Source organism: Callorhinchus milii, unplaced genomic scaffold, assembly GCF_018977255.1.
Source record: "Callorhinchus milii isolate IMCB2004 unplaced genomic scaffold, IMCB_Cmil_1.0 Scaffold1, whole genome shotgun sequence".
In the NCBI taxonomy this organism is placed as follows: domain Eukaryota; kingdom Metazoa; phylum Chordata; class Chondrichthyes; order Chimaeriformes; family Callorhinchidae; genus Callorhinchus; species Callorhinchus milii.
In genome coordinates, this window is record NW_024704742.1 from 111,247,023 (window position 1) to 111,274,894 (window position 27,872).

A 27,872-nucleotide genomic window follows, 5' to 3' on the forward strand; every position below is an offset into this window, starting at 1 on the left:
CGGGAGAGTGAATGGGATCTGACCTTTTCTCAGTAATTTCCCAAAGAAGATGTCTTTAGAAACTTCAGTGTGGGGTCAAATCCATTGCCCCAAATCCCACTAATGCCCATATTAATGCTCTAAAATACAGAGCCATTGCAGCTCTCCTGTTGTAAATATTGGATGGTTAGTTCATAATATTACCTCTGATCTTTGCCAAGGAGGGAAAGTGATGGTTCCACTGGAGTTGGCAAAATCAGTGACATTGCCGCTGTCAGAATCGATCTGCATGATATTATAATTCACATAGACGTAGTCCAGGGCTCCTCTTGTTCTTTCCACAATACACGATATTGTAGACCCTTCAGCAGAAGTCTTCAGAAAAAGAAAACAATAAAGATTTGTTGACATGTTCAATAGACAGAAATAATCACAAGCACAAACAAACTGAGTGTTGATTCGAGAAGAAAGCAGACAATTTTCTTTGTGATTCACGAAAGGAAGGTAGCCATCTAAAATAACAACCCTTAACCCAACTTCATGAGTTGCAGAAGTGCTATACAATAAGCACTGAAAGAGACCCTCTGTTGCCTAGAAGGTGAAACATCTGACTATTGCAGACCAGTAAGTCACGAGACAGAAAGGAAAAGCCTGCAAGTGACCTCAGCGCCCTGGCATAGGAAAAGAAAATCAGGCAGAGTCATGGCAGAGGTTTTGTATGTTTGCATGAGGTACATGGGGTTCCCAGAAGAAGAATACATAGAACTACATCATGCAAAATAGTGCATTTCAAAATCTCTTGTACTTAAAGAAGACTGCCTACTGTAGCAGGATTTAGTTTCACGTGAATATTGTCAAAAGCAAATTTCCAGACATTTAATGCCATCCATATATGGCTGAATGAACAATTTTACCTGTGGAATGCAAGTTCCAGTGAAGCCGAACAATCCATTGGCACCATCACTTTTTTGTATCCGCAGCCTCGCTATGGCCCCGTCCTGTAATATTCTGGCTCCACCATAAGCCATTGTTAGCTTTAATGTGAAAAACTCCTCTCCTTCCTCTTCACTGTCATCTCTTGCTGCGACAATAAACGACTTCTTTCTTTCTCCCTGTCTATACTCCAGGTATCCTGATATTGGCTGCAGGTCTAGCTTTGCTGGTGTGGCATGAATTTCATGGATTTCTGCTCGGCTCAGTTTACGGACATACATTCTCAAATCCTGCATTAGTCCCGTGAATCTATTCTGGCCTTCGGCATCTGCTCCAACAGTTATAACACCAGGGCCTGGAGATGTGTGACATTATTTCTTTAGCATATAGAAATAGAACTGTTAAACGTTTAGATGTACATTTCAATGTTATTATTAGTGTTAAATTAGGAACTAAAAAATTATTCACGCCATCCATATTCAGTGCAAATTTAAACAATTCGAGAAAATTATCACTATATTTGGCTCATTGCTGTTGAGATTTTTAGACTTTGAAACTGTGGGTGCTGATGACAGAAATTAGAGTTCTGAGTCAGAGTATTGAACTAAATAATTGGATAGAGTTCAATTAAAACTATGGCAAAGTAACACTCTAGTCAATGAGTACTAGATTTGGTTAGTAATCCAGAGGCAAAGCACTAAAACGGCATACTTTTCTCCTGCAACCACATTTCCTGGCAGCATGGAGACGTTTGCTCTGTTGTTTTTCACACTGTTGGTCTCTATGAATATCCAGGAACATAAACACAACTTTGAAACAACTGTGCTTATGGATAATTATGGATGGGCATAAGGCAATTCATTTACCTTTATTCAATGACTAGCCTTTCATTCAGCTTAATGTCCAAGTCAATATTTGAAGCTAGAGGTATCAAAAATGTGGGTTCTCTTGTTAGAGGAGTTATTGATTAGACAGCCTGAGGGAGATCATTTGAAACCATGGCAGAATGAGGGTCCAGCAATAAGACAAAACATAGTATCTGCTTTCTAATCAGAGAATTATGGTTTGAATGTCAATTGTGGCTCTTATTTTAAGTCTAAATTTATATCCAATCCACATTTTTATAGCACTTACCATCTGCAATCACCTTTGCTTTTAAATGCTTGGTACCATCAGGAAGCAAGATCCCATCCAGATAAAAGTCAAGAATTCCATCGTCCACTATGATTATAATGTGAATCCAAGTATTTTCTTCAATATATTTCAAAGCTGTTACCATGCTAGCATGTGTAACATTTGACCCAAACAAAGTATAGTAAAACACAATGGACACATGCGATTCATTGATTATCATCTTCAATGCATAGAAAATGGTGCCATTGCTCTTTGTCTTCGCAATGATAAACCCATCTGTATAGGGATTAGGTATCACCCAGGCAGACAATGTGAAATTTGTAAATATATAATTTATTCTTGGATGATATTCTGGACTAACAGTTCCATAAGCATCTTCTGCTCCACTAAAGTACAGAACGTCAGTACCTGTGTGGTGACGCCTTGCATGAGGTCTTAGTTCAACATCACTAGGAAATGTTCCAACCAGTATAAAGTCCACCATTTGAGGGAGTCCATATCTGAATGCACTGGATAGTATTTCCCATCCAACTCGGACATCCCCAAATGTACCCTTCTGTCGCAAAATGGTGAAATTTGTAATATAGGAAATATCATCAATTGAAAGCACATCTTCTGCTATTTCCCTGTCTTGGCTCTCTGTGTTCAGGACAAAGACTCCAAAAGGATCGTCATTAAACGGAATCACAACATTGACACTCAAGCTAGTGTTTGCTAGTTCACCACCAGGACCAGGACTGCCACCTATAAATTTAAATGAAAGTTCTATTAGTTTTAAGGAATTATTTCACTAAATAGATACCAGCTATATAAAGGTTTAAACACAGTTCTATGCTAACTATTCTTGTCAAGAACTGAGATAACATTTTTCTTAAAGAAAATCTTTCAAACACACTACAATAAGAGATGGCATGTCTCAGAAGTTAGAGTTCAAAGAGTAAACTAAAGCTTTTCCTTTATTGAAGAACTGCTAAATTTTAACTAGTATTGCCCGAGAATTTTAGGTCTACTTATTTTACTTTTTGACAAAACCTATTATCTCTGATCTTTTCAAGTCACATCAAGAGGCATATTTCAAACAGAGCATTTTATATATTTTTTGTAAAACAGGAAATAATGAATAATTTAAGACATGTAAGAGGTTATCGTTATATCAGAAAGTGTCCTAACAAACATCTACTGCATTATCTTTGCAAAGGACAATAAAACAGATTGTTTATTTAACTATGGCTTGCCACATGCACATACCTGACACATTTAGCAGCCTCAGAGTATATATTTCATTAAACTCTGGAATCCCATCAGCAAGTGCATGGAGTGTTATAGGAAGGGATTGTTCTCCATTTGCAAACAGCAAAGTACCACATGTTTCTATAAACTCTTGCCCAGGTTTCAAGAAAGATTCATTCACAAATAAGTGCCAGGAAACAGAAACATTGCCAAACTTCCCTCTCTGTCTCACAATCCTGCATGTAAAATGACAAAGAACAACAGAAAAGAACACAATCTAAATAAGGTATTCATTGTGGCTACATTGTGTCCTGTAGTTCAGTGGTTAGAGCACTCGCCTTGCAAGCAAGGGACCTGGGTTTGATTCCCAGCAGGGAGAAATGTTGGGCAAGTTTCCTTACTCCACACGCATCTGTTTACCTAACAGTAAGTAGGAACCCGGTTGTTAGTCGACTGGCGGATCACTTTTTCTGCGGATCATAATACCTAAATAAAATGATCACTCAATTCACGACTGTTTGTGGAACACTGCTGTGCGCAATTGTCTGCCGTGTTCTGCCCACAAATATACAGTCAATTCACTTTACAGTAAATTCCGTGAAGCGCTTTGTGACGTCTAGACATGATAAGGCGCTATATCAAATGCAAGCACTATTATTATTATCTATTAAATTCTTACTGAGACTTCGGGTTTGTATAAGTTGCTTCAGTGGTTGTGAATTAACTGAATTAAAAATAACCAAACAGCTGAAACAAACATACTGTTCAAAAACACAAAGAAAAGGTGTGCTCAAAATGTTGGATTGAATATTATACATTACATTTTAAAATGCAAGGGACAACAAATTATTATTCATTATGAAGTAAATATACCATTTCTCTGATACAACTTGTTTTTTAAAAAAATTCCTTTCAGCCAAGCCAACCAACATGGTAAGGAAGTATATATGAAAATAGTTTCTAAATAGATAGAATATAGGTGTACTGTGACGTAGAGTAGCATGGTTGCACCCACAATTCTCCATTTAATAATAATAATAATCCTTGCATTTGATATAGCGCTTTTCACGTCGGGAGGACGTCCCAAAGCGCTTCACAGAACACACTGTAAAGTGAATTGACTGTATAGTTGTGGGCGAACGCAGCAGCCAATTGCGCACAGCGATGTCCCACAAACAGTCGTAGATTGAAAATGACCAATTTATTATTGTTTTGTTTTGGAGGGATTATTATCAGGTGTGTGGAGTAAGGAAACTTGCCCAAGGTTTCGCCCTGCCTGGAATTGAACTCAGGTCTCTCGCTTGCAAGGCAAGTTCTCTAACCACTGAGCTACAGGACTCCACTGATCTCAGGTGCTCTTTGTGGGAAAGTAGTTGAGCAGAAATAATGGGCTTTTCCTCAAGGGAAGAGGATGAGAGGAGTCAGAGGACTTTGATTCATCACGCTGATTACAACGTATGGGAATGAATGGTAACACGTACAAAAATAGGGGGTGTTTGCACAGAAGAAGCATTGTGTGAGGACACCAGGTATTTTAAAGTTCAATAAGGCTTTTTCCCTGATCTGAAATTAAATCTTGATGGACTTTTTTTTAAAAACTGCTGGATGAAGTTACTTACATAAAATTGTTGCTGTCACCCTCTTGTACAGATTTTTCAAGAGGTTCCAGTGAAAAGATTCCATTAGGATCATCATTTGCTTCAATTATAACTGTGGCTCTTATGGCCCCATAAACAACAGTATCGCCTGTGATAGTAAAGAAAACTCACCATTTGTCTCAGTATCTACAGCACAGGGTGCTAAGTTAATTTGGTGTTTTGATCAATCATACAAATATAGTTAATATTAAAAATAGTAAAATAATCATAAAAAGCTATTGTAAAAAGAATATTGCTATCAAATATGAGCCAAAATTTAATCACTTAAATACACAAAACTAACGGAAATGCATTTTGCTGCAATACAGCTTTTGTTGTTCTGAAAATCGAAAATGTCCTGAAAGTTATGAATAAAATGACAAATGTTACTAGTAATGATAACCTTCTGCCTTCAAGGCATTACCTGTAGAATTAAGCAGCTCAATGTAGAATGTTTCATCGGTCTCAGGATTGTCATCGTCATTAATAACAACAGAAACAGTCTTAGTTTCTTCTCCTATGTCAAACATCAGTGTATTGTTCCCACTCAAAGGAAGAAAGTCTCCTTCACTGTTGGAGGTGCCTCCATTCTCAACATAATAAACAACAGTAGCCACAAAGTCAGTGGTTCCATTTCTAACAACTGTGAAATTGGCAACTGTTCCTTCTTGAACTCTTATTGTAATTGGCTCTAAAATTAAACAGGGGAGAGATCAAGGTCAGACTTCTTTTATTCTAAAAATATTTAGTGTAAAATATGTTGATCACATTTAAGGGACCGTGGGATGGAACATTTACTCCTTTATCTTCCCCCTTTTCAGTTTTGATTAACAGGTCTATTCTTCAATGTTGACTGACAGTCATTTCATCAGTTCCAACTTCACACTCACCTTGGTATCATGTTCCTACTGACAAGCATTACTGAAAGTTTCAAACTAAAATAATAAATACTATTCTTTCAACAACTTTTGGGGTAGACTGTGATTTGCAAGATTTTGTTTCCCTGAGATTTGCTGTCACCTGTTTTTCATCATTCCGATATACTGTCGGGACTGAATTCCATTGCTTTTGATTTTTAAATTACTTAAATCTGAGATACATTGGAAAAGGATAAAATCACTGCATTCATATACAAGTTTTTTCTTTCCAGAACATTTTATTTTTATTCTTTAAAGCATAATTTTTAAAATCTGCAACACATTTAAAGGATCGTACAGAATATGCTCCAGCAATAGAACTATGCGCTCTGAGACGCCATCCATCATGAAGGGCGCTACGTAAATGCAAGTTGTTGTTGTGGGACATTGCTGTGTACATATTTGCTGCTGCATTCACCCACAGAACACACAGACACTCCACTTTACAGTATATCCTGTGTAGCACTTTGGGATCTCCTTCAGAAGTTGTGCCTATAGGTAAGACGCTATACCAAATATAAAGATTATTATTATTGTAATTATTATTGGTAAGTGCTTGAATCTCATTCATACTTACACAACAACAACTTGCACTTACGTTGTGCCCTCCACACAGCATAGCGTCTCAAAACAAACAATCAAATTTTATTTATTCTAAGATAATCAGAATTGCTTCTGAACAATAACAGCAGCAAACAGCACTGACCTGAACAGTTTAACAGTCAACACAGTTGTTTGGTCTTATATTCACAATACTTTTACAGAAATGCCTTTGGTTAAGTCCCAATGGAAATTACATAAAGATTTTTTATACAAGCTTTTTCAATGCAATCTCTGGTTTCTGATTTTTAAACAGATTCAAAATTTATTTTGAATTCCCTGCACAGGTAAAACCCATTTCAGTAAAGAGTAAGATCTCTGACGTAAACACTTTTTTTATATAGAATGTCTTAAATTAAATATACTATACTGTCATTATTCATAGTCTTAGAAATTTTAAACAAGCTAACGTGTTTGCAAAACGTTTGCAAGTCTTGTGGTAGACTAATTACACACACTGACACAAATTACATTTCAGTGATTCATTTGTAATAGGCGGAGACTATCAATCACTGACTATCTGTAAATTTACTAACCTTGCTTTTGTGTGCTGAGAAGAAAATCACTGTAAGTGTTCACAAACTAGGTAAATTTAGTGATAAGCAGAAAGAAGTACAAATAATGCCAAGAGTGGTTAATATAATGAGAACACCCAAAATGTGTGAATTCCATGCTGAAGTCATCATAACAGTTGGAAAATGTGGCAGTTTCACCCAGCAGACAGAATATACAAGAAACCAGCTTTTCTTTCCTCATCCCCCAAACCCCTCTACATTATCATCCCGTACCCACTGGTAATTTTGTTGAGACTGTTTGACTCAATTCATATAGGAATAGTTACCAGATAAACAACCCTACTATTACATCTGCCTGAGTTGAATTCAAAATCTGTGTTCCAAAGAAAGAAAAGGACAAAGATTAGGATCATAATCCACCTCACTAACTACTTCTATCAATTTGTTTTGTCTAGAATTAAAAAATAGATTGCTGTAATATAAGAAGAAAACTCCATTATCAAATGTGTATTAAAACATAAAAAGTACAGCCAACCTTTAAAATAAATCGGGTCATCATTTTTATTAATGTGAAGAGTTGCGTTAAATGCATTTCCAATCCTGGCACCTCCAGTAGCATTGAAAAGAGTTATTGTGAAGGTTTCCATATCCTCAGGAATCTGCGTAACGATTACAAAGATAACAAAGTGAATTAAAATTGGAGTTTCATAGTTTATGTAAAGTTAGTTTTCACGCCACTAGCTGTACTTCTTTAAAAAAATCAACCACAAAACACTCATGAGAATATTTTAATACCAGACGATCATTACGTTTCCTGCAGACACAAGCCTTAATGTTCTTGGTGTACTCTGTGACTATAATGAAATACATTCCAGGTGACTTTCATAAACAGTCAGCCAATACTCTATATAGATTGTGGCATTTGTTACATCATAAAATCCATTTCATTTACAGCATTGAATCATATTGGACCCTCAAATTGAGATTTATACCTAGATGTACAATAAAATTGATTTCCATTTCCTATTTGTTATTATGGACTCCCATAACATAGTGGTTAGAGCGCTCGCCTCGAAGCGAGAGGACCCAGGTTCAATTCCCGAGCGGGTCGAAATCTTAGGCAAATTTCCTTACTCCTCATGCCTCTGTTTACCTAGCAGAAAGTAAGAACCCAGCTGTTAGTCGATTGGTGGAGCGCTTTCCGGGGGTAATAATGCCTCACTCAATCCACGACTGTTTGTGGCACACTGCTGTGCACATTTGCCTGCCACATTTCGCCCACAAAATATACAGTCCATCCACTTCACAATACATTTTCAATCCACGACTGTTTGTGGGACATTGCTGTGTGCAATTGGCTGCTGCGTTTCGCCCACAAATATACGGTCAATTCACTTTACAGTCTATTCTGTGAAGCACTTTGAGACGTCGAGAAGACGTGAAAAGCGCTATATCAAATGCAAGGATTATTATTATTATTATAAATGTAATTTTACAAGAATTGGCTTAATCATTTTAAGATATTCAGAAAGATTGATCATTTCTATGTAAACAGTCATCCCCAACTATACAGGACATTGACATTTTTAATGATATTGTTCAATCTAAACCTTAAGCAGCTTGCATTAAAAGAGCTTTACTCATTCTAGAGGAAAGACATTCTCTTTAATTTGGCTTAGAAAGTATTGAATTAGGAAGTACCGATACTTACTTCGTCAGGTAGGGACTGAAGAGTAATGTTTTTTGAAGATTCGGCGCTGTTAAAGGAGACCATACCTTGGACTGGGTAAACATCTTCAGTAAAAATGGGATCAATAATCCAAAAAACACTAACATTGCCAAAAGAGCCTTGGTCACGAATTACTGGGAAGATAGCTGTTAAAATTAAAGAAAAATGTTCAATTAACTATAGCTGTTTGGAGATAAGCTGTTGCAAAATTGCACACAATAGCACCTTAATTTGTTAGGCAGGGAATCAAGGATACGGTATTAAATTGCAGATCAGCCATGATCTAATAAAATAGTGGAGCAGGCTCAACAGGTCAAATGATCCACCCTTGCTCCTACATTCATGATCTGTGACATTGCTCTTATTCAGCCATATAATGAAGGCTGTCAGTGCTCACCGTACCCTCAAACAAAGGACACAGAAGCTCAGTATTGCAAGTTGCATGTTCAGTACCTTTATATATTTGGACTTGAGAGTCAGCACAGCAGCCATTTCGAAATCCAATCATTATGAAATAAACCTCTGTCACTGTTATTTTTTTTCAAAAATTGTTTAAACAGTATTTGCGATGTTTGGAAGGGTTTTAGTTGAACCAATATAGATTTAGAAAATTATTGATGGTTTTGCAACAATAACCAGGAGTATTGCTTTAAATTCAATTTTACTGTCTGGGTGTAATATTTACTGAGCATTAACACTAACAAATATTTCTTACATATTTAAAATGGGATATTTATTTGTGCTTGAGGACTGATAAGCGTAATTATTTTGAAAATATGCTTTTTTTATTCCTCAAACAAAACATGATATAACCAGCACATTAAGTACTTTCTTTCAAGAAATAAACCAGAATAAAGAATTCACTTTTTTAAAATATACTTTACACATGACCGGAGTACTGGGATCTCTCAGATATACATTGCAGGTTGCTAATAGCCCACATGGGATGTGCTGGACCTCTCTTGAGAAGTGGACTGCAACTGTTTGAACTCAATTTGCTTTACAGTGACCTTTCATAGAGAAGTCATCCATCCTTGACATGAGTGCACACTCCAAGCATTTGTCAAATGCAGACTAACTGAAAGCACCAATTGTTCTTGTCCCTTGTTTTAACAAAAACGTGATGCATTGACCCGAAATATATTAGTTCATGGCTAAAAGATTACAACATGACAATTGTTCTGTAATTCAAATTTGTTAATCGTGCAATTTTGAAAGGAGCTGGCAGAAACTACTGCCACGATTCTTCTCTTCCCCCTCAAACCCCTCCACAAAACACACTGATTCTGTTGGTTGCTCTTACCTGTGTATACCGCGTCACCCTTACTTTCATTTAGATTCCTGGTGAATTCTGGGGTGCTGAATTGTATCAAACCATGGGGATCATCATTCTTCAGAACTGTAATGTTGACTTCTGTAGCAGCTCCCAACTTACTTGGTGGTGAACCGTGACTGCTGAGCTTTGCAGAAAAGTATTCTTCCAACTGAGAACAAGTAGGGGATCAGATCAAAGGAAAACTTTATACTGTTATTATTCTATGTTCACTGTGACATCTGAAATAGTTTTTCCCTCACAATTCATCTCAAAGGCTTCTTCCATAAACTTCCAATCCTCCGTGTACTTTGTTTGCTGGAATCTTTTAAAATATTTTTATTTGGAGTTTAAATTGGTTATGACCTTTGTACAGTTTGTTTCTCATGTTGACTTTCTCATTCTTCATAGGAATGTAACTTCTTTCTGCCTTCCTTACTCTACCTTAATAATGTAATTGTTCACTTGTTTTAATTTACAGCTCTGCTTCCCACTTAATCCTCCCTTTATTTCTCTTCAGAGCTCCTAGCATTGGATTCTGAAGTCACACTACATTGGTCTCATATTCGATACTGCACTGAGGGCAGCCCTATGATGTTTGGAGTTCAAGTACAGATTATCTCAGGATCACAGATTTATCATTGGTAAAGACAGATTCTTTGGATGAATCCGATGGATATCTTCTACTCTCAATCATGTTCCCTTAACCATATTCCTTTAACCATCATATCAATATTTTCACTTGCTGGGTATACCTTTAAATCCAAAAGTAATACTGGCAATGAGGTACAACAACATGAGCTGATTGTTCCCCTACTTAACACTTTTGTGTGTCCATTTCTCCCCTTCTCTGCGTATTAGTTTGGCAGTAATTATTCTTTGGACTTTGGTGAACTTTGACAAAGCATCAAATTTCCAAATAATTTGTCATACTGCTTGTCCAGATTATACTCATTCTAAAACCATTCCACCAAGTTATTAACTATTTGTCTGAAAGTAATAACAATTAGCAGGTATTCAAGTTTCTTCAAAATAGTTACTGACCCTCCCCCAACCTAATTTATCTTTATTTTAACAGCAACACCACCAAAATTACATTTATACAGCTCCTTTCACAATGGGAACGTCTCAGGGCACTGGACAGTTAAGGGTATGCACCCAAGCTGGGGGTTGCAATCAAGAGGGTGGAGGGTAGGAAGGGTGGGAGCATGGCCGAAGGCATTTTACAAAGTACTTCAAGCATGAAGCTACCTAGATGGTCACAGTAGTCACCAAATTTATTCTTTGCCCATATTACAACACAATGCCTCTTTACAGAAGATAACAGAATCTGTCCTATAAACTGAATCAATAGTTTGTTTTAAAAACAAAGAGTAATTTAAAGGAATCTCAAGAAAGCTAAAACTAAAGAAATCTCACCACTTGAACATATAGATGTGTTAATTATTTCTAGAATGTGTGAACAATGAACTACATTACAGGCAAACATATATATAACTGGTTAATTGTTACACAAAATGTTACCTCTGGTATTCCATCTTCTCTTGCTAGCAGTGTTATTACAATCTCCCTTTCACCAGGATCAAATTTCAAAATCCCTGTATTTCCATAAAACTCAAAAGTTTCACTTGGTTCCACACTATAGCGTATAAACTGCTTCAGAAATGCCCCACGGTATCGAACAATCTTCAATTCAAAAGCAACACCTTCCTAAAAAAAAAGTTTATGATCTGTTAAAATTAAAGAACATATCTAAGCTAATCACTAGTTAATGACTACATTTTCTAAGAAAAGTAGGAATTGATGGTGTGGTAGGATCCTGAATAATGCAGATCACGATCACTTTTAAGACAAGGCAATCAATTCTCTGCCCACAATTTGGTCTTCAGAGTCCTGCCAATGAGCCAAGTTGGCTGGTCTGTCACGAGCATAAACCAGAAATGAACCACATATAATGATAATAATCCTCGCAATGTCTTCGAGATGTCTCAAAGAGCTTCACAGAATATAAAGTGAATTGACCGTATATTTTGTGGACGAAATGCGGCAGCCAATTGCTCACAGCAGTGTGCCACAAACAGTCATGGATTGAAATAGCCAATTTGTTATTATTTTTAGAATTTTTTAAATGTAATTATTACCCCAGTCGATCTGCCAATCAACTGACAACTTGGTTCCTACTTACTGCTAGGTAAACAGAGTGTGTGGAATAAGGACGCTTGTCCAACATTCAAACCCAGGTCTCTCGCTTGAGAGGCAAGTGAACTAACCACTGAGCTACAAGACTCCATATAGTATTCAGAAATCATTTCACTATCCCTCCCTTCAACAAAAGCCCAGATCCCAGTCTCTCTAAATTCTGCATTTTATTCTTACATGTAAATGAAATTTCTAAAAATTGGCACTGGTTCTCGGATAATTCTCTATATAAAGTAATGGAGTCATTGAATCAGAATGTGGCATCATGCTTAACAGTATCCAAACAAGACTGAAAGTTCCACATATGTATGCCACCAAAACATGGACATTTCTCTTAATCTGCAATGGAATGTGTAATGTATCCTGGGAAGACGCATTCTGCTTACCTATTTCCGGAGAATAATGGCACAGGTTGGCAAGAGCCAAGACGAGACAAAACCACATAACAACCTCAACAAAAATTACATTTATACAGCACTTTTCACATTGGGAGGACATCTCAAGGAGCTGGATGGTTAATCGTTTGTACCCAAGCTACGGGTTGGAATCAAGAGAGATAGAGGGTAGGGGATGGAAGGGTGGTTGATTTGTGCAAAGTAACATTCCGCAAATAACCAATGAATTGAATGACCGATCTTCTGAGGAATTGTTGGCCAGGACACCGGGAGAAACTCCCTTCTCTTCAAATTGTGCCATGGATTTTTATTGTCCACCTGGACAGCAGACAGGACCTTGGTTTAGCATACAGAATAACTCTCAAATGACATATATAACAATTGGACAATCAATATAACTGTTTAAAATCTTACAACTGGATCTTCATTTGAAACAGTCTCGCCTGTACTTACCTGAACTAAATAAGGTCCTCTAGTCTGTGGGGAGAACTCAAAGATTCCACCTGGATCATCATTTTGTAAAATAATTATTTCTCTGCTGGTAAATCCTGATTTCAGAACTTGATTATCCAGGTTAGTTCTGCAGACAAAACACAATTTAGAAGATACAATTTGCTGCAATCTTTACCAAAACAACGATATTACATGAAAAAGATTCTTTTGAAATATGTTTTTATTGGTACTGTACAAATTACATTTTAATATGAATATTTTGGAGTTTATTTACCGTTGGGATCCAAGGAATGACTATTTAGAACTGTCCCCAAGAGATACAGTGGGATGCTTAATTATTTTATTGGTCATTTTATGTGGTCTGTTTAAAACTTTTAAACAAAATAATCCTTCTGTTTGATGTAACACCTCATCATATCGATAAGACACCTCAAAGCATTTCACAGAATATATTGTGAAGCATACATTATATTGTAACGAATATTTTGTGATATATTTTGTGTATTTTTGTGATATAATATATTGTATTAAATCAGTCTACTATACAGTGTGTCAATTTCAGCACCCTTTGATTCATATCAAAGAATAAGCAAATAACTGAAAAAAAACATTCTTTACTTTAAACTTTTAAACTTTTACGTTTACTTTTTACTTTAAAAAGTTGTGCATCTGGTTCAAATTATGTCAATTGGGTAAAGCCAAGTTAGTTACCTAGAATAAAATAGCAGTGGGTGAACAACTCTTCGTTAAATTGCTAGTAACTTTGCTTTGTTCATTACAAACAAAATGAATGAAGTATGGAAAAAATATATAAATTACAATGAAAAAAGTAAGTTTAATCGGTTAATTAATCTTATACAATGAAGGCACTCACTCAGCACCAATTTAATCATGCTCCTTGATTTCAATCATGCTGCATGCAACAGTACAGTAATATAGGGCACATGAAGCACTGAAGAAAACAGAATGAAAAGTCAGTTTCCAAAAACTGAAACATAAAACCAGCATGATGGTTCACAACAAGAGCAGAGCACAACTCACTCTACTTACCCAAAGTACACCACAAATCTTTCTGTCTCTACCCTGCAGACAGTCAGAGTAGGAGGGAATAAGACTAATTTTGAAGATGTTTCAGAAAACTGAGTAAAAGACTTTCTTATTTTGTTGCATCTAGTAATAGTCACATTATGAAAGCCCTGTTTGCTCTGTTGACAAATGCCATCAAGAGGTTTGGTAGTTTCCATTTAATTGCATGGTCCCTGGACCAGCGAGAATGTCAAAGTCTATTCACGGTACTTTGTGCCAAGATTACATACAACATGGAAAGAGGTCATTTGACCCAACTGGGCCATACCAGTGCTTATTCTCCACACGAGCCTCTACCCCTTCTCTTCCCCTCTCTTATACTCCTCCATTCCCTTCTCCCTCATGTATGAACCAATTGTAGTAATTCAGCAAATAATGTTTAAACAGTAAACTAATCCTATCATGTTCCTTTTTGAACAGTGACATGGGATCTTTAACATCCGCATGAACAGGCAGCCAGGACCTTGGTTCAACATCTTATCTGAGTGGTGCCACCTGTCACAATGCAGCACTCCTCCAGTACTACAAGTGCCAGCCCAGACGATGAGCTCAAAGTCTCAATGTCACTTTGGGCAGTTCTCCTAGAAATCTATTGGTCTTTTACAGACTAGCAACTGCAGACAGTGCTTTATTGTCCTTCTGAGTCGGAATACAACATATGGAGAGGAATGGGGAAATCCTTCTAAAAAATGGGACGATGCATTGTTCTTAAAGAAAGAGGTGTTATATTCATAATTCAATTTTGTAAGCATAAGTATTGCTCAGAAGCTATCAACTAAAACACCTTCAAGAAAATAGTATTTCTTTTTCATTCACAACATCCAAGTAGACCATCTTAGTAGCTTTTCTCCAGTGTCAAACGCTATTTCTGTACAAAACTGTGGTATTAACAGTCAATAAGTTTCTAGATGGAACTCACAGCTAAAGAACAGGATTACATGGTGAGGATTCATGCTCAATTCACACTGCACCAAAGTCTGAGATAGTGAGCTAAATGGAAAAGGATGTATCATTATTAAAAAGGAATGTATATCTATCAAACTAAACCCAGAAATCTATCATTCAAACATCTTTGATGGCATTCAACAGGAAAAACAGTGGTAGAGCACGTCATAGAAAATACTTAGCAAGGAAATAAATGGGATGCCAGTAAAGCTGATAAATGTTTTAGGCAACAAACACAGCTACTGATATAAGAAAATCAAATAACTTTTCGGGTCTCCAAACTATCTTGAAATTTGCAGCACTTTCAGTCATTTTAGAATTAATACTACTTGTCAGAATTAATTGAACATTTGCTGCTTGAAATGATTAACNTTTTTTAGTTTTGATACAATTGAGAACTCTTTTTGAATCACTGAAACAAATGCTACGGCTAAAAATGGACTAATTCACTCATGATCAGCATAAAGTTAAGCTGTGTCAAATAGAAATAAAATTCTGATAGTTATAATGTCAGAAGTGGACACCCATTTAATCAGTTTATCACATTTGAACAACTGACTGGAAAAATAGCAAGTGTGTTAGTTTAAAAAATCTCAAAAATACACAGTAAAAAAGCATACCTATCCAATGAAATTATCATGGTCTCATTTGTTTCAGGCAAATCGTCTGGTTTCACCACAATGTTCACTGCAGCACTGCTCTGGCCGGAGAAGAATGTGACAGAACCACTGAATGGGCCAAGGTCATCACTGGTGACATTTCCACGATTGAGCCCCGTGGGTGACAAACTCCAGTACACTGCTGCCAGGCCATCAGTCCCATCTCGTTGTAAGGCAATAGAAACCTGGGAAACAGAACCACATGTAAAGATCAAATAGTATTTTTGGAAAGGTGTTTTTTAATCAAAATAATAAACTTTTGGGCTTCAAGCTTTTTGTGATTTCTTGGATATAGGTGGTGTTTTGCATTCTGCTTCATTGATGTGAGTCCCATGGATCTTGATTACCCACACAGTGTTGAGTGAAAAGGCTAGCTGTTATGTCACATAAGACATAATAGTAAGATTTCCTTGCTTTATTTCGTCCAAGGTTGTTATATTTATGCCATTGTCACTTGAATCTCAAAACTAAAGCTGCAGAGGCAAACAGACAGCAGGACCACTACTGGAAGAAAGAGACACGTCCAAATACTTTCTAAAAGAAATATGAAAATTTCACTGTAAAAAGTGAAAATGTTATCTTATGACATTTTGAATGAAGGATCATCCTTGAAATGTTAAGTCTGGTATTCTCTGCAAACCTTGCAGCTCCGATCAATACTGGAGACTGTGTGATAATAAATTAATTACCGAGAATCATATTGTTAAATCCTGTTAAAGGCATGCTGTGTGAAAAGCCATGCGAGTAATCAGATGATACAGTTTTAGTTCATTAAAAGGCACAGACTGATAGCAGACTGTAAACTGTGTACATGTCTCAATCTAAGAAAATTTCCTGAATACCCTCCAAATTGTAACAGAAGGTGACTAAACTGCGTGGAGTTCCACCGTCTTATGTGTTTGGATGTGTAGAAATGTATTCCTTGTGGTGTTATATTCCTAGTGGTGTTTCTTAGAGTCAGTCAGTTTGTAGAAACACTGCACAAGAAATGTCAGGTCTGTTGGAGCACAACTCGGTGAACATATGTTATATTTGGAATGTGTTTATTACTTCCTTGGACCAGACAATCTCACCAGGCTGCTGGAAATTGCAAATTACCAGCTTGAAAAGGGGAACATTAAAGGGTATGGACAGCAAGCAAAAGAAATGGATTAGAATAGGTGGCTCATGTAGAGAAAACACATATTGTAGAATTGATGGGATAAATAGTCTGTTTCTGTGCCATAAAGTTCTATGGTTGAGCAGACCAGAGATCATTTTTTTCCATCGGAAATGCAGCCTGATCAGATTATATCTGAATGAATTGCAATGGCGCAGTGAATGCCATAATTTAGTTTATATTATTTTTATAAAATAATTTAAAACTACAGGGATTTTATTTGAAAAAAAGGAATCCATTTTCAAACACACATTTGGGGCAAACATTAATGAGCCTTTTATTTATCTAACTTGCAGTTGATATGAGCAGAAATCTTCTGGCACAAATGTTAACTTGCAGTTCATGTGATTCACATTTACCTGGTTATCAGAAGAATTCTCTGGTTCAGAAACAAAAAGAGTCTCATTGCTGGTAAATCCAATCTCACCATTGGCTAAATCGGGAGTGATTGTCAGCGAGATGTTCAGAATGTCACCCAGCCGAGGACTCACCGATGGAATCAAAGGAAAAATGTTCACCAACTCCACTGTATCCAGCTGGAACAAATACCATAGGCTTGTAAGAGTTAAATGATTCTGTCTAAAGGTCTCAGAGTATTCTTAAAGAAAATCAGAACAAAGCCTTCCTTAATGCATCAATGGATAAAATCACAGCCTGGCTAAATTACTCCTGGCCAATTTAGCTCATTTCAGATGGGTCAGCAATTGACGTCCTAAAATGAAATCATTGTTCCCATATGGAGGACAGGAACAAATCATCAGTGTTTCTGCTCCTGCTGAAAAGTGCATATGTTTGGGCAGGAATATGGAACCATATCCATGATAAAATAGGCTTCCCACAAGGAGGGTCCAAACCATATGTAAAGACAATTACAAATGCTTAATTATGCAATTAATAATTAAAGCACATGTAATCCTTATAATTGGTTGTTAACTTGAATTCAGTCTGGCTAACTGTCCTCAACAATCACCCAGATTTTTTTTGCAAAAGGCTGTAAACCTCATGACTGTTTGTAAGAAAATGCTGCGTATAAATCAGCTTCTGTGATCGGCTACAAAATACACAACCTCTATACATTAGATCCTGCGAATGTCTTTTGAGACCACTGTGTTGTAGATAAAATCTGCTTTAGCAATGATTCACAAACACTAATACAATGTTATCACATAATCTGAAATTTGGCAAATTTGTGTAAGCAAGAAATACTGGAGAACTCCACAATCTCTAATGAAAATTGAAATAATGCCTTGGGATTCTTTAATGTGCATCTCAATCAAGAGAAACAGCCAGACATGGGACCTTGGTTTAACTTCTCATCTGAAAAACGGCACCTCCAATAATGCGGTATTTCCTCTCTACTGCATTGGCGTGTCAATCCAGATTATGAATTTAAAACCTGATGTGGGGCCCAAACCCAATACCTTCCGACGCAGAGGTACCAATTCGGCAACACTGACAAATTGTTCTGATGAAACATTAACCTCGTTCTCTTATGAGAACAAAGTGCTGATTGACCTGCTGTGAATTTCCAACATTTCTTATTTTATTTCAGAATTGCAGCATGCAAAGCTTTTGCTTTTTATCTCTACCCTTGTATTATGTGATTTAAAATTAAGTAATATCAGGTGCACTGGATGTTATGAGGCACTAGCATACTCTGTACAATCCTTAAAACAGGAAAGAGAATTCGACAGTCTTTCATTGGAAAAATGTTGCTCTCTAATAGCACAGTGCGACGATTGAGAGGGACCTAACAGTACGATAATGTAAACAGAAATTGACTGTTTCCACTTTCTGGTGAGTTAGAACACGACGACATAAATATAAGACAACCACAAATAGATCTAAAATACAGTTTAATATGGAACAGTATGGAACCAACTTGTGACTATCCTCCCGGGGGTTGGGAGAGAGTTAAACAGGGTCTCTGTCAAGCTTAATTGGCTCGAAGGTGACATGTTTGGCCACAGAGTGTCAGAATTAAGACAGCCCTCTGTGAAGGTCTCAGCAGTCCAGTTCCTGAACCATGGGGGTCCACAGTACCCCATGGCACTGCTGACGACAGCCCAGCCTGGCTCATTGGCAGAACATGGAGACACAAACAAGTTTATTGTGGATTTGATGCATGGCAATGTGACTAACTAGAGGCTGTGTTAAGGCAAACTTCAGTGAGAGGATTGGAGGTGAGCAAACTAATGACGGGTGGCGTAACAGCACCTGTGAATCAAATGTTTGAAAGTTTCTGGAAAACTCTTGCCACATTTATTCAGAATACAGGCAGAAAAAAACAATAAAAATGACTTCATAGTCTATGTAACTGCAATCCACTCCGGTAGCTTGAACAAACTACTTTCAAGATTCGGGGACAATTTGACAATTTTGTTTAGATTTTTCTTCTGTTTGTTTTGGTGGGTAAAGAGCAGAGTAATAAAATTGTGCATGATACACTGATAGGTAGCTCAAAGGACTGACACTGATAGACATTTATGCCTGTAGTTCCAAGGACTGGCAATAATATATTCAGTCCCCAGGAATAATACTGATATTCATGTCTACGTCTGTGAACAATGCCCTCTCCATATCTCTCATAATGAGCAACAAAACAGCAATGAATCGATTTGGTGCAGGATTAGACTTACGTTTTCTGTTTCTTTATTGCTTTCAGGACAATTACTATTGTGCTTCCACCTTTGCATTGTTTCATATCATTTCAAATATACTATACATCTTTTTAAATAAACTCCCTATTTTCCACCAATCTTTCTTCAAACAGACACCCACACAATCTTATTTGTGACTGATAAACAAACTTGATGATTCATGAGATTCACTTATAGATATTCATCTGCCCTAAATTTCACTAGATCATTACAGGAAAGCATTTGGACTAATTCTGACCTCTCATCAATTTTCGCTGACAACTTAATTAAAATCAGGTCCTCATCATATAGAAAGAGTGGCATGGTCAAGTCTCTTAATACTCCATAACACGTATCCAATGTATACCCAAATAAAACAAAAGCTGCTGAGATTTGAAGCAGGACAATGTACAACTACAGCAAGCCATGTAATTGAAGCAGATGTTAAAATATAGGTACAGGAGCTGGGTAGTTTGCAACATCTGCATCAAAAGCATTTAAATATAAATTGCAAAAATAAAATGTTTATTTCTACTACATCTATTTATTTGTGGGAAAATAAAATTACTTTAATCATCCAAAATTATTACCAAGACCAAAACATTTCCTTCAAATGCCATGAAATTATTTTATTTCAATGGATATAATAAAACAGATACTAACTGTATCCATTTGGACAAGAATAAAAGTCATTCCAGTAAATTGACATGTAGTTCAGCTTGCGATTAAACATTCACAAATAAGAGTTGTGTTTCATTGCAGACAGGAAGAAAGTGGAGATATCATGGTGTACTACACATTAACTCCTCATTCAGAACATCAATGGGTTTATCCTCCATTATTCTCCTCCACTAGATTCACTGTTTTTGGGAGTGAGTAAATATTGTATGTTTATTGACAAACAGAAAATGAAAAACTCTAAAGACTGAGCCAAGAAGCAATATTTTTCAACAAAGAGAGTCACAAACTTCAGTTCAGCAGAGGGCAGGACAGGCAGCCAACACACAGCTTGACTTGGATACAATTCAGGATTTGGTTCGGCAAGTTATTCACTGCAGCAGCTGAGTTGAAAATGCAATCTAATACCACCCTTGTTTTTCATCACATAAAAGTGTCTTCACTGACATATTGAGGAAGTAAGGTACAAATTGCAGCGCTGGGAAACCAGCACTTAACAAAAAAAAGTGTGATTTGGGGAAATTACTGAAGTTGAACAACATGGGAACTTTGTTTAACATCTCATCCATATTAATTATTATGAAGCATGCAATCTTTGTTTTACTGAAGACCTCACATAGTTATAGCTCTTCCATTTTGGTGGCCAAAATTCCTGATATCCAAATTCAGCCAAAAAGATTCAATTTGACATTGCTGGTTGTGGGATGTTGCTGAGCAGATTAGCTGCTACCTTTGACTGCATAACAATACTCACTAAAGTTAATTTGTTCTGATCTTCATAAATATTATTTATCCTCTTTATACAGCTAAGATAACAACTTGCATTTATATAGCGCACTTCAACAAAAGACAGCGTCTCGGAGCAATTCCACTCACCGTTAGCTTGGCATTCTTGTCAGTAAATATTCTAATACAAGGTGACCAAAAAGTCGTGATATCTACCCTATTATCTAAAAAAAAATCAGTAATTCTTTAAGACTTATTAGACATTGTAATGGTATTACAACTTTTTGGTCACCCTGTATTACACAAAATGTTTACAGAGCTCCTAAAACTACAAACAAGAAAGCCATTTCTTCTGACATCTTCTTAAGATTCATAGGGGGAAGCCCAGTTGATTGAACTGAACTCTGAGTTTCTTCAAAACACGTGTTTTACTGACATCTACTTGTGTTAAAGATTCCTGAGCTAACATAACTGAAGTTTAAATTTGTTTGTAACCCTGAACTCTGCAACAATCCCATCTGACAGACTGGTCATTCATTCATAGAAACTGAAACCTGAAACAGGTTTGAAATTATGGGGCTGTTAGAATTTGGTTAACATACTATTTAACAATTCCTGTGTGGGAATAATGATTATTAAAATCCTTGACTGTGATATAGCGCCTTATCACATAGTTGAAATGTCTCAAAGCGCTTCACAGAATATACTATAAAGTGCAGTGACTGTGTATTTTGTGATTTATTATTGAATGATTGTAACCTCAGCCATCAAGAGAATGTAACAGGTTTCAAAATAAGAGATTTTCAGAACAACAATTCCAAAATATCATAAATTCTGCAAATTTGCAATCTCTATTTAAATCAGCGACAGCATTGGAAGGTACACTGCTATGACTAATTAATCACCATATGCTCAAACTTGACTGAAGACAGTTAAAATGATCAAATATACACTCATGAACTGCTCTAACATACGTTGGGGTATTAATTAATTATGCCCATTCACTGCATCAGTGGCAATGGAAACTTCTCTCCAGCTGTTTGAATCTGGGCAGTGGTGCAAAGAGTCACAAAAACAAAGCAATAACTGAAAGAGTAGCAGAAGCTGTGATCAAATAATACCAATGGGTTCTACTTGCATTGTAACATAAACCTGAGAACAGTGAGTTGCTTGAACAACAAATTACATTTGCATAGCGAAACCTTGGGCAAGTTTCCTTACTCCACACGCCTAATAATAATCCCTCCAAAAAACTAAACAATAATAAATTGGTCATTTCCAATCCTCAACTGTTTGTGGGACATTGCTGTGCGCAATTGGCTGCCACGTTCGACCACAAATATACAGTCAATTCACTTTACAGTATATTCTGTGAAGCGCTTTGGGACGTCTAGAAAACGTGAAAAGCGCTATATCAAATACAAGGATTATTATTATTATTTCACATCAGGAGGCCGTCCCAAGGCACTGGGCAGTCAGGAAATTGGAACCAAACAGGTAGTTAGGATCGGGGGGTGGAGGGCAGGGAGGGGAGGAGTAGGAGGGTGGCTGAAGGCACGGTCGAAGAGGAGGGTCTTGATACGTGCCTTGAAGGAGGCAAAGGAGGGAGCAAGACGAAGGGACTGTGGGATAAAGTCCCAAACTGTGGGGGCGGAGAAGCTGAAGGCCTGGCCAGGGGACTTGGAGCAGGCCGGTGCCTACTGAGTGGAGGGAGCAGAGGCAGGAAGGAGCAAGGCCGTGGAGGTGCCTTGAAGACGAGGACAGGAATTTTGAACTCTATCCTCTGGGGTTGGGGAGCCAGTGGAGTTGGCATGGGTGGGGGTGATAGGGTCACAGAGCTTGGTGCAGTAAAGGACATGAGCTGCAGATTTCTGGATGATCTGCAGCTTCTAGAGGGAAGAGTTGGGAATGCCGAAAAGCAGGGAGTTTTCATAATCGAGTTTCATGAGAGTTTCAGTGGCCTGAGAGGAGAGGCAGTGGTGGAACCAGGGGATGTTGCGGAGGTGGGGGAAGGCAAAACGGGTCATGGGATGGATGTGGGATAGAAATAGATTGAAGAACTCAATCTTTTCTTCTTATCAAACTACTTGTCTTCAATTCCTCAGCACATTCCAGTTATTATTGCTCAAAATAGCTTTGCAATGGCAAGAGGCTTTCAAGGCCGATTTACAACAAATTATAAATGGTCCGGTGACAATACATCTTGGAAACTGCCCCCATTTGATTTATACTCATTCAAAGCACAATGGATTTTGGTTTAAAATTCCCATTAATGAACAAGGTTTTGAATTAAACCTAAAAGATAGCATTTTTGCTGCTGAATATCCATCAAAGGGATAACATCAGATTTCTTTGTGCCATATAATGAGATCACCAACAACTCTAAAACAAATAAGGTGAGAAGTCTCACAAGGAACTAAACTAACTTTGATCTCTCACTAAATAAGGTAGTATCACTGACATAGATATTTCTAAATTCCAGTGTTATACAGAAAGCGTTTTGAAAATCTGTTAATGTCAAATCAGCATCAGATCACAAAATGTAGTTATGAACATGGACATACCTGTACAAGGAAGCTTGCCCCATTTTGAAGAAATGCATCATTTCTTATTGGTAAGTGAACACTGAACTCCGATTGTCCTGACATAAAGATGGCATTGTTTTTGCTAGAAATATTTAAGACATTATCCTTTGCTTGAGAACGGTCCAGCGCGCCAACAGGGATGTAGAGGACAGTGTAGTTCAACCTCACAACTCCCAAAGTTCCATTTTTCCTGGCAAAGCTCAGCGACAAAAAGCGACCTGCAGGGCTACTCTCTATTCTCTGTTCTTCAAAAGGGTGAAACTCAATCAGACCATAGACATCATCACTGTCCTGAATGTAAAAAACAATCTAAGAAAGAAGAGAAAGAAAAAAAGTGTGAATTGTTTTCATTTCCCATTTCATTCCCCCAACCCCCTTTTCCACAATACAAAATACAACACAATCATTGAAAGATTATTTGAATAAATGGCTGACCTGAATGCAACATGTTCCTACAGTATTGTTGCATCATTATTTAAAGGTACCCCTTTAAACATCTCTTCTCTAGCAAAAAAAAGGCCCAACCTATCCAGTCTGTCCTCAAAGTAGTAACCTGCCAGTCCTAGTATCAACCTTGTTAACCTACATCGCTATTATATCCTTCTTATTGTGTGGAGCCCAGAATTGGACACAATGCTCCAAATGTGATCTAACCAAGGTTTTGTATAATTTCAACATCACTTTTATGTTCTATCCCACTGGGATTATAAAGCCCAAGACCTCATTGACCCTTTTATAGCCTTATTTACCTGTGCGACTACTTTTAGAAATCTGTGAATCTAAATCCCCAGATCTTTTTGCTCCTCTACTCCTCTTAGGTTCCTTGTATTAGACCACAGGCTTAGAGCTTTAAACGTCATTCTTAGTAGCATGATCACTGCCATAAAGATTGTGCATTCTTTCTTCCTAAGGAAGAGGCTCTTCTTCAGTCAACACCTCCCTTTTTCAGCACAACTTGGCTGGGAGCCCATTATAGGGCTGAAAAGGCACCCAGGAACTCATCAGCTGTCAATTTCAAAATTCTGGGTAATAGGTTGCAGCCCTGTATTGAGCAAAGCGTGTGTCCAAGTTTCAGTCTGGCACAGCTGGTAGCACTTCTTGCCTATGAATCAGAAGGTTGTGGGTTGAAAGCCCAAGTTAGGACTTTGAACTCACAATCTGGGCTGACCTCCCAATACATTGTGGGATGGGGGGGTGGGGTGTCGATCCATTGTTGGAGGTGCCATCCTTTGGTTGAGACATTAAACTGAGATCCCATCTGCCTATTCAGTTAGACATTAAAGATCCCATCACAATATTTGAAAAGAATAGAGTTGTTTTGCTGAATACAAGAGAAGTAAAATATCCTTTCTTAAAAAAACATAATATTTATTTACACTATAGTATCAGTCAAAATATAGTCTTAATACACCTACTTGTGTGGGTTCATCTAGTTCTGCTCCTCCTTGGACAGTATGGTTCAGCAGTTGGAACAGGTAAGTCTCAGCTGCCTCAGGTAAGTCATCGCTAACAACAGTGAGATTTACTGTCGCCAACATCTGACCTTCAGCAAAGGTCAGGATTCCTGAGGCTGGCACGAGATCTGTAGTCACAGCAGAGGAATTGCTGCTGTTCCGTGATATCTGCCAATTCACTGAAACTTCAGCATGTGTTCCTCCATTCCTTACAATGACAATTTTATCAAATCTGCAACCAGAACATAAAACAATGTTCAGTTACTGTCTGGATTACTATATATGGGTCAACCAGACGCCAACCCTAATGCTCTATACTAACTTTATTAACACTTACTTTTACAAGGTATGACCTCAAATGCTTTCAGATACATCAAGTGCAAGTTGAGTGTTGTGAAGGGTAATATGAGGGCAGACATCAGTATTTCTTTACAAAGAGAGTAATTAACAGAACAGATTATCAGAAATGGTGGTTGAGATCAGGGCACTGGGATTATTTCAGAAATAGCTTGTTGCTTTATTGCAAAGGTGGTAGGGTTCTGGAAATATGAGATTCAAAGAACCTACTGGATTATTATTGCTATACACAAAAGATATGTAAGAATTTTCATGGATGATACACTTGAAGTACACATAGCCTTGTCAGTTGCCAATTGTATTTAATAAAATAAACATAATATTTGTAGATTTTTCTAATTTTGTTTTTATTTACATAATAATCCTTGCATTTAATATAGCGCCTTATCACATCTTCAAGACTTCTTAAAACGCTTCACAGAACATACTGTAAAGTGAACTGACTGTATATTTTGTGTGTGAAACGTGGCAGCCAATTGCGCACAGCCATGTCCCACAGACAGTCGTGGATTGAAAATGAACAATTTATTATTTTTTTTGGAGGGATTATTATTAGGCGTGTGGAGTGCTCTAACCACTGAGCTACAGGACTCCATATTTTATTATCCTTTGGATTTGAGAAATGTCTGATGTCTGAGTCCTATGTTACCACACTTCCAGAACGATTCACGTACCCAATGCAAAAACAGTACCTCTGTGCAATAATTAATGATACATTAATGTGCTGCTCATGCTCAACAACTTGTATTGATATAGCATCTTAATAAGAATATAGTATATTATTAAATACTACAGAATTCTAATATATTAATATGTACTAGGTATAATCTTACAACCTGGAATTCCAACATTTTGTAGTTGTAAAAATCATTAAAAGTTGTATTTTCCCTTACCTTGTTGTCAAGTCTTCATCAATGATAAGATATTCCGTCAGAAGAGCGCTGCTGATTGACAGAACTCCATTGGGTTTGTCATTTGGTTCAATTGTGATGTACGCAGCACTGGGATTTTGCAGAACTGCATCACCCTGCAGTGTCTCTTCAAGCAACACAACCTGAAATGTCTCTGCAATTTCTGGGATGAGATCATCAATAATCTGAAACTTCAGGTTCGCTTCGTAAACATATGGTGGAAAAACAATGGTCCTATTAGGCTGGAGGTCAATAAAATCAGACATTAATACTGCACAAGCAGAACTGTTACCAGTTAATATCTGGTAATTAATAGAAACCCAAGCATTGTCTGAACCAATGACATTTCCATCCCGGTCCCTTCCACGAATCACTGACATGGTAATCACACCATCAGCTTCTGACACAGCATACGCAGCTTGTGATAATCGCAATGGGCTGTCATTTTTATTGATCTTAATTTGAAAGGTGTTTTGGGTGGAATTGATTTCTGCTCCTCCCTCTGCACTCATCAACCGGACTCTGAAAACTTCATCATTTTCAGGAATCTAGAGAAAAAAGAAAATGCTTAAAACTGTGGTCATTGAAAAAGAAAGCAGCAAATAGGTCTTTGATTCAGCAATTTCATATTTAAATTTTTGGGTAGTGAGTTTCCTTTAGGGGTTTGTGAGGTAAACATTCTAAATCTATATAATAATCAACAGAATTATAAAACAATGAGAAAAAGCATTTTAAAACCAGGACCAGCTTAGAACTCACTTTATCTTTTATCATTATTGGTGTAAACCAGTCCTCTCAGCAATCAGATTGAACTGAGGGAGAGTCTCAATAGTTCATGTTCTGCCAAATATGCTCTGTACAATCTTAACTTGTCCAACAAGTGCCACAGTTTCACATAGAAACTGACAGATATTTTTATTGCCTCTATTCATGTACTCTTGATTTTGCTGACTGCTTCCTTTCAGTCATTGATTGACCATTGTTGGGCTGTGTTGTATGACTCACTGTAAAAATTATACTGAATTGCTCTGAAAACTGAGTTTAGAATCAGATTTATTTTGCATTGGAGCCTGGCTGCCAAAAACTGCCTGTGGAGTTGCTTTCGTCAGGATGACATAAGGCAAGTGTAGATCGATTCAGAACTCCATTCAAAGATAACAACATTTTTAAGGGACAATTTTAACGTCAATAATATACAATCATACTCCTTAATCTTCCATAATAACATTAAAAAAACCTTTCTAAAGGCTCTGCAAATGCAATTGGGATTCAGGCTTTCTGCTCCTAACTGCTTTCCTACTCCAGGAATATAAACCCTGCTTAAGTGGAGAAGTCTGAGATGATTTCTCCTCATATGCAACTCGTCAGAAGTGCAGAACTCTGATATTGGGTGCTCTCTTTTTAAATAGTGTTAAAGAGCCTGCTCAACAGTATTAAGTGAATGGTCCCTTGGGGGTAATGATCCACTTGACCATCTAAGAACTTTTATAGTAGCAGAGGTTGAATTGATTTAATATTAATCAATGTGCTGCCAAAACACACTTGACACTGTTTGCTGGGCATCCAAGATGGAAGTGGGAGCTGAGAAGAGTGGATGATAGCCAAAAGGCTTGGGATGGAACTTGAATAAGGTGAGGAAG

The 27,872-nt window shown here is 37.2% G+C and overlaps 1 protein-coding gene across 1 annotated transcript in view; it reads right to left on the minus strand.

Moving 5' to 3' along the window:
* adgrv1 (adhesion G protein-coupled receptor V1) overlaps positions 1–27,872 on the minus strand; it is a 260,965-nt gene that overhangs the window by 218,930 nt on the left and 14,163 nt on the right. The window contains 16 exon segments of the mRNA XM_042346991.1: positions 184–354; positions 894–1,267; positions 2,047–2,790; positions 3,295–3,512; positions 4,896–5,022; positions 5,338–5,604; positions 7,481–7,604; positions 8,657–8,820; positions 9,978–10,158; positions 11,511–11,696; positions 13,034–13,160; positions 15,685–15,908; positions 17,242–17,418; positions 23,490–23,819; positions 24,926–25,196; positions 26,215–26,780. Coding sequence (XP_042202925.1) covers positions 184–354; positions 894–1,267; positions 2,047–2,790; positions 3,295–3,512; positions 4,896–5,022; positions 5,338–5,604; positions 7,481–7,604; positions 8,657–8,820; positions 9,978–10,158; positions 11,511–11,696; positions 13,034–13,160; positions 15,685–15,908; positions 17,242–17,418; positions 23,490–23,819; positions 24,926–25,196; positions 26,215–26,780 — 4,251 coding nt within the window.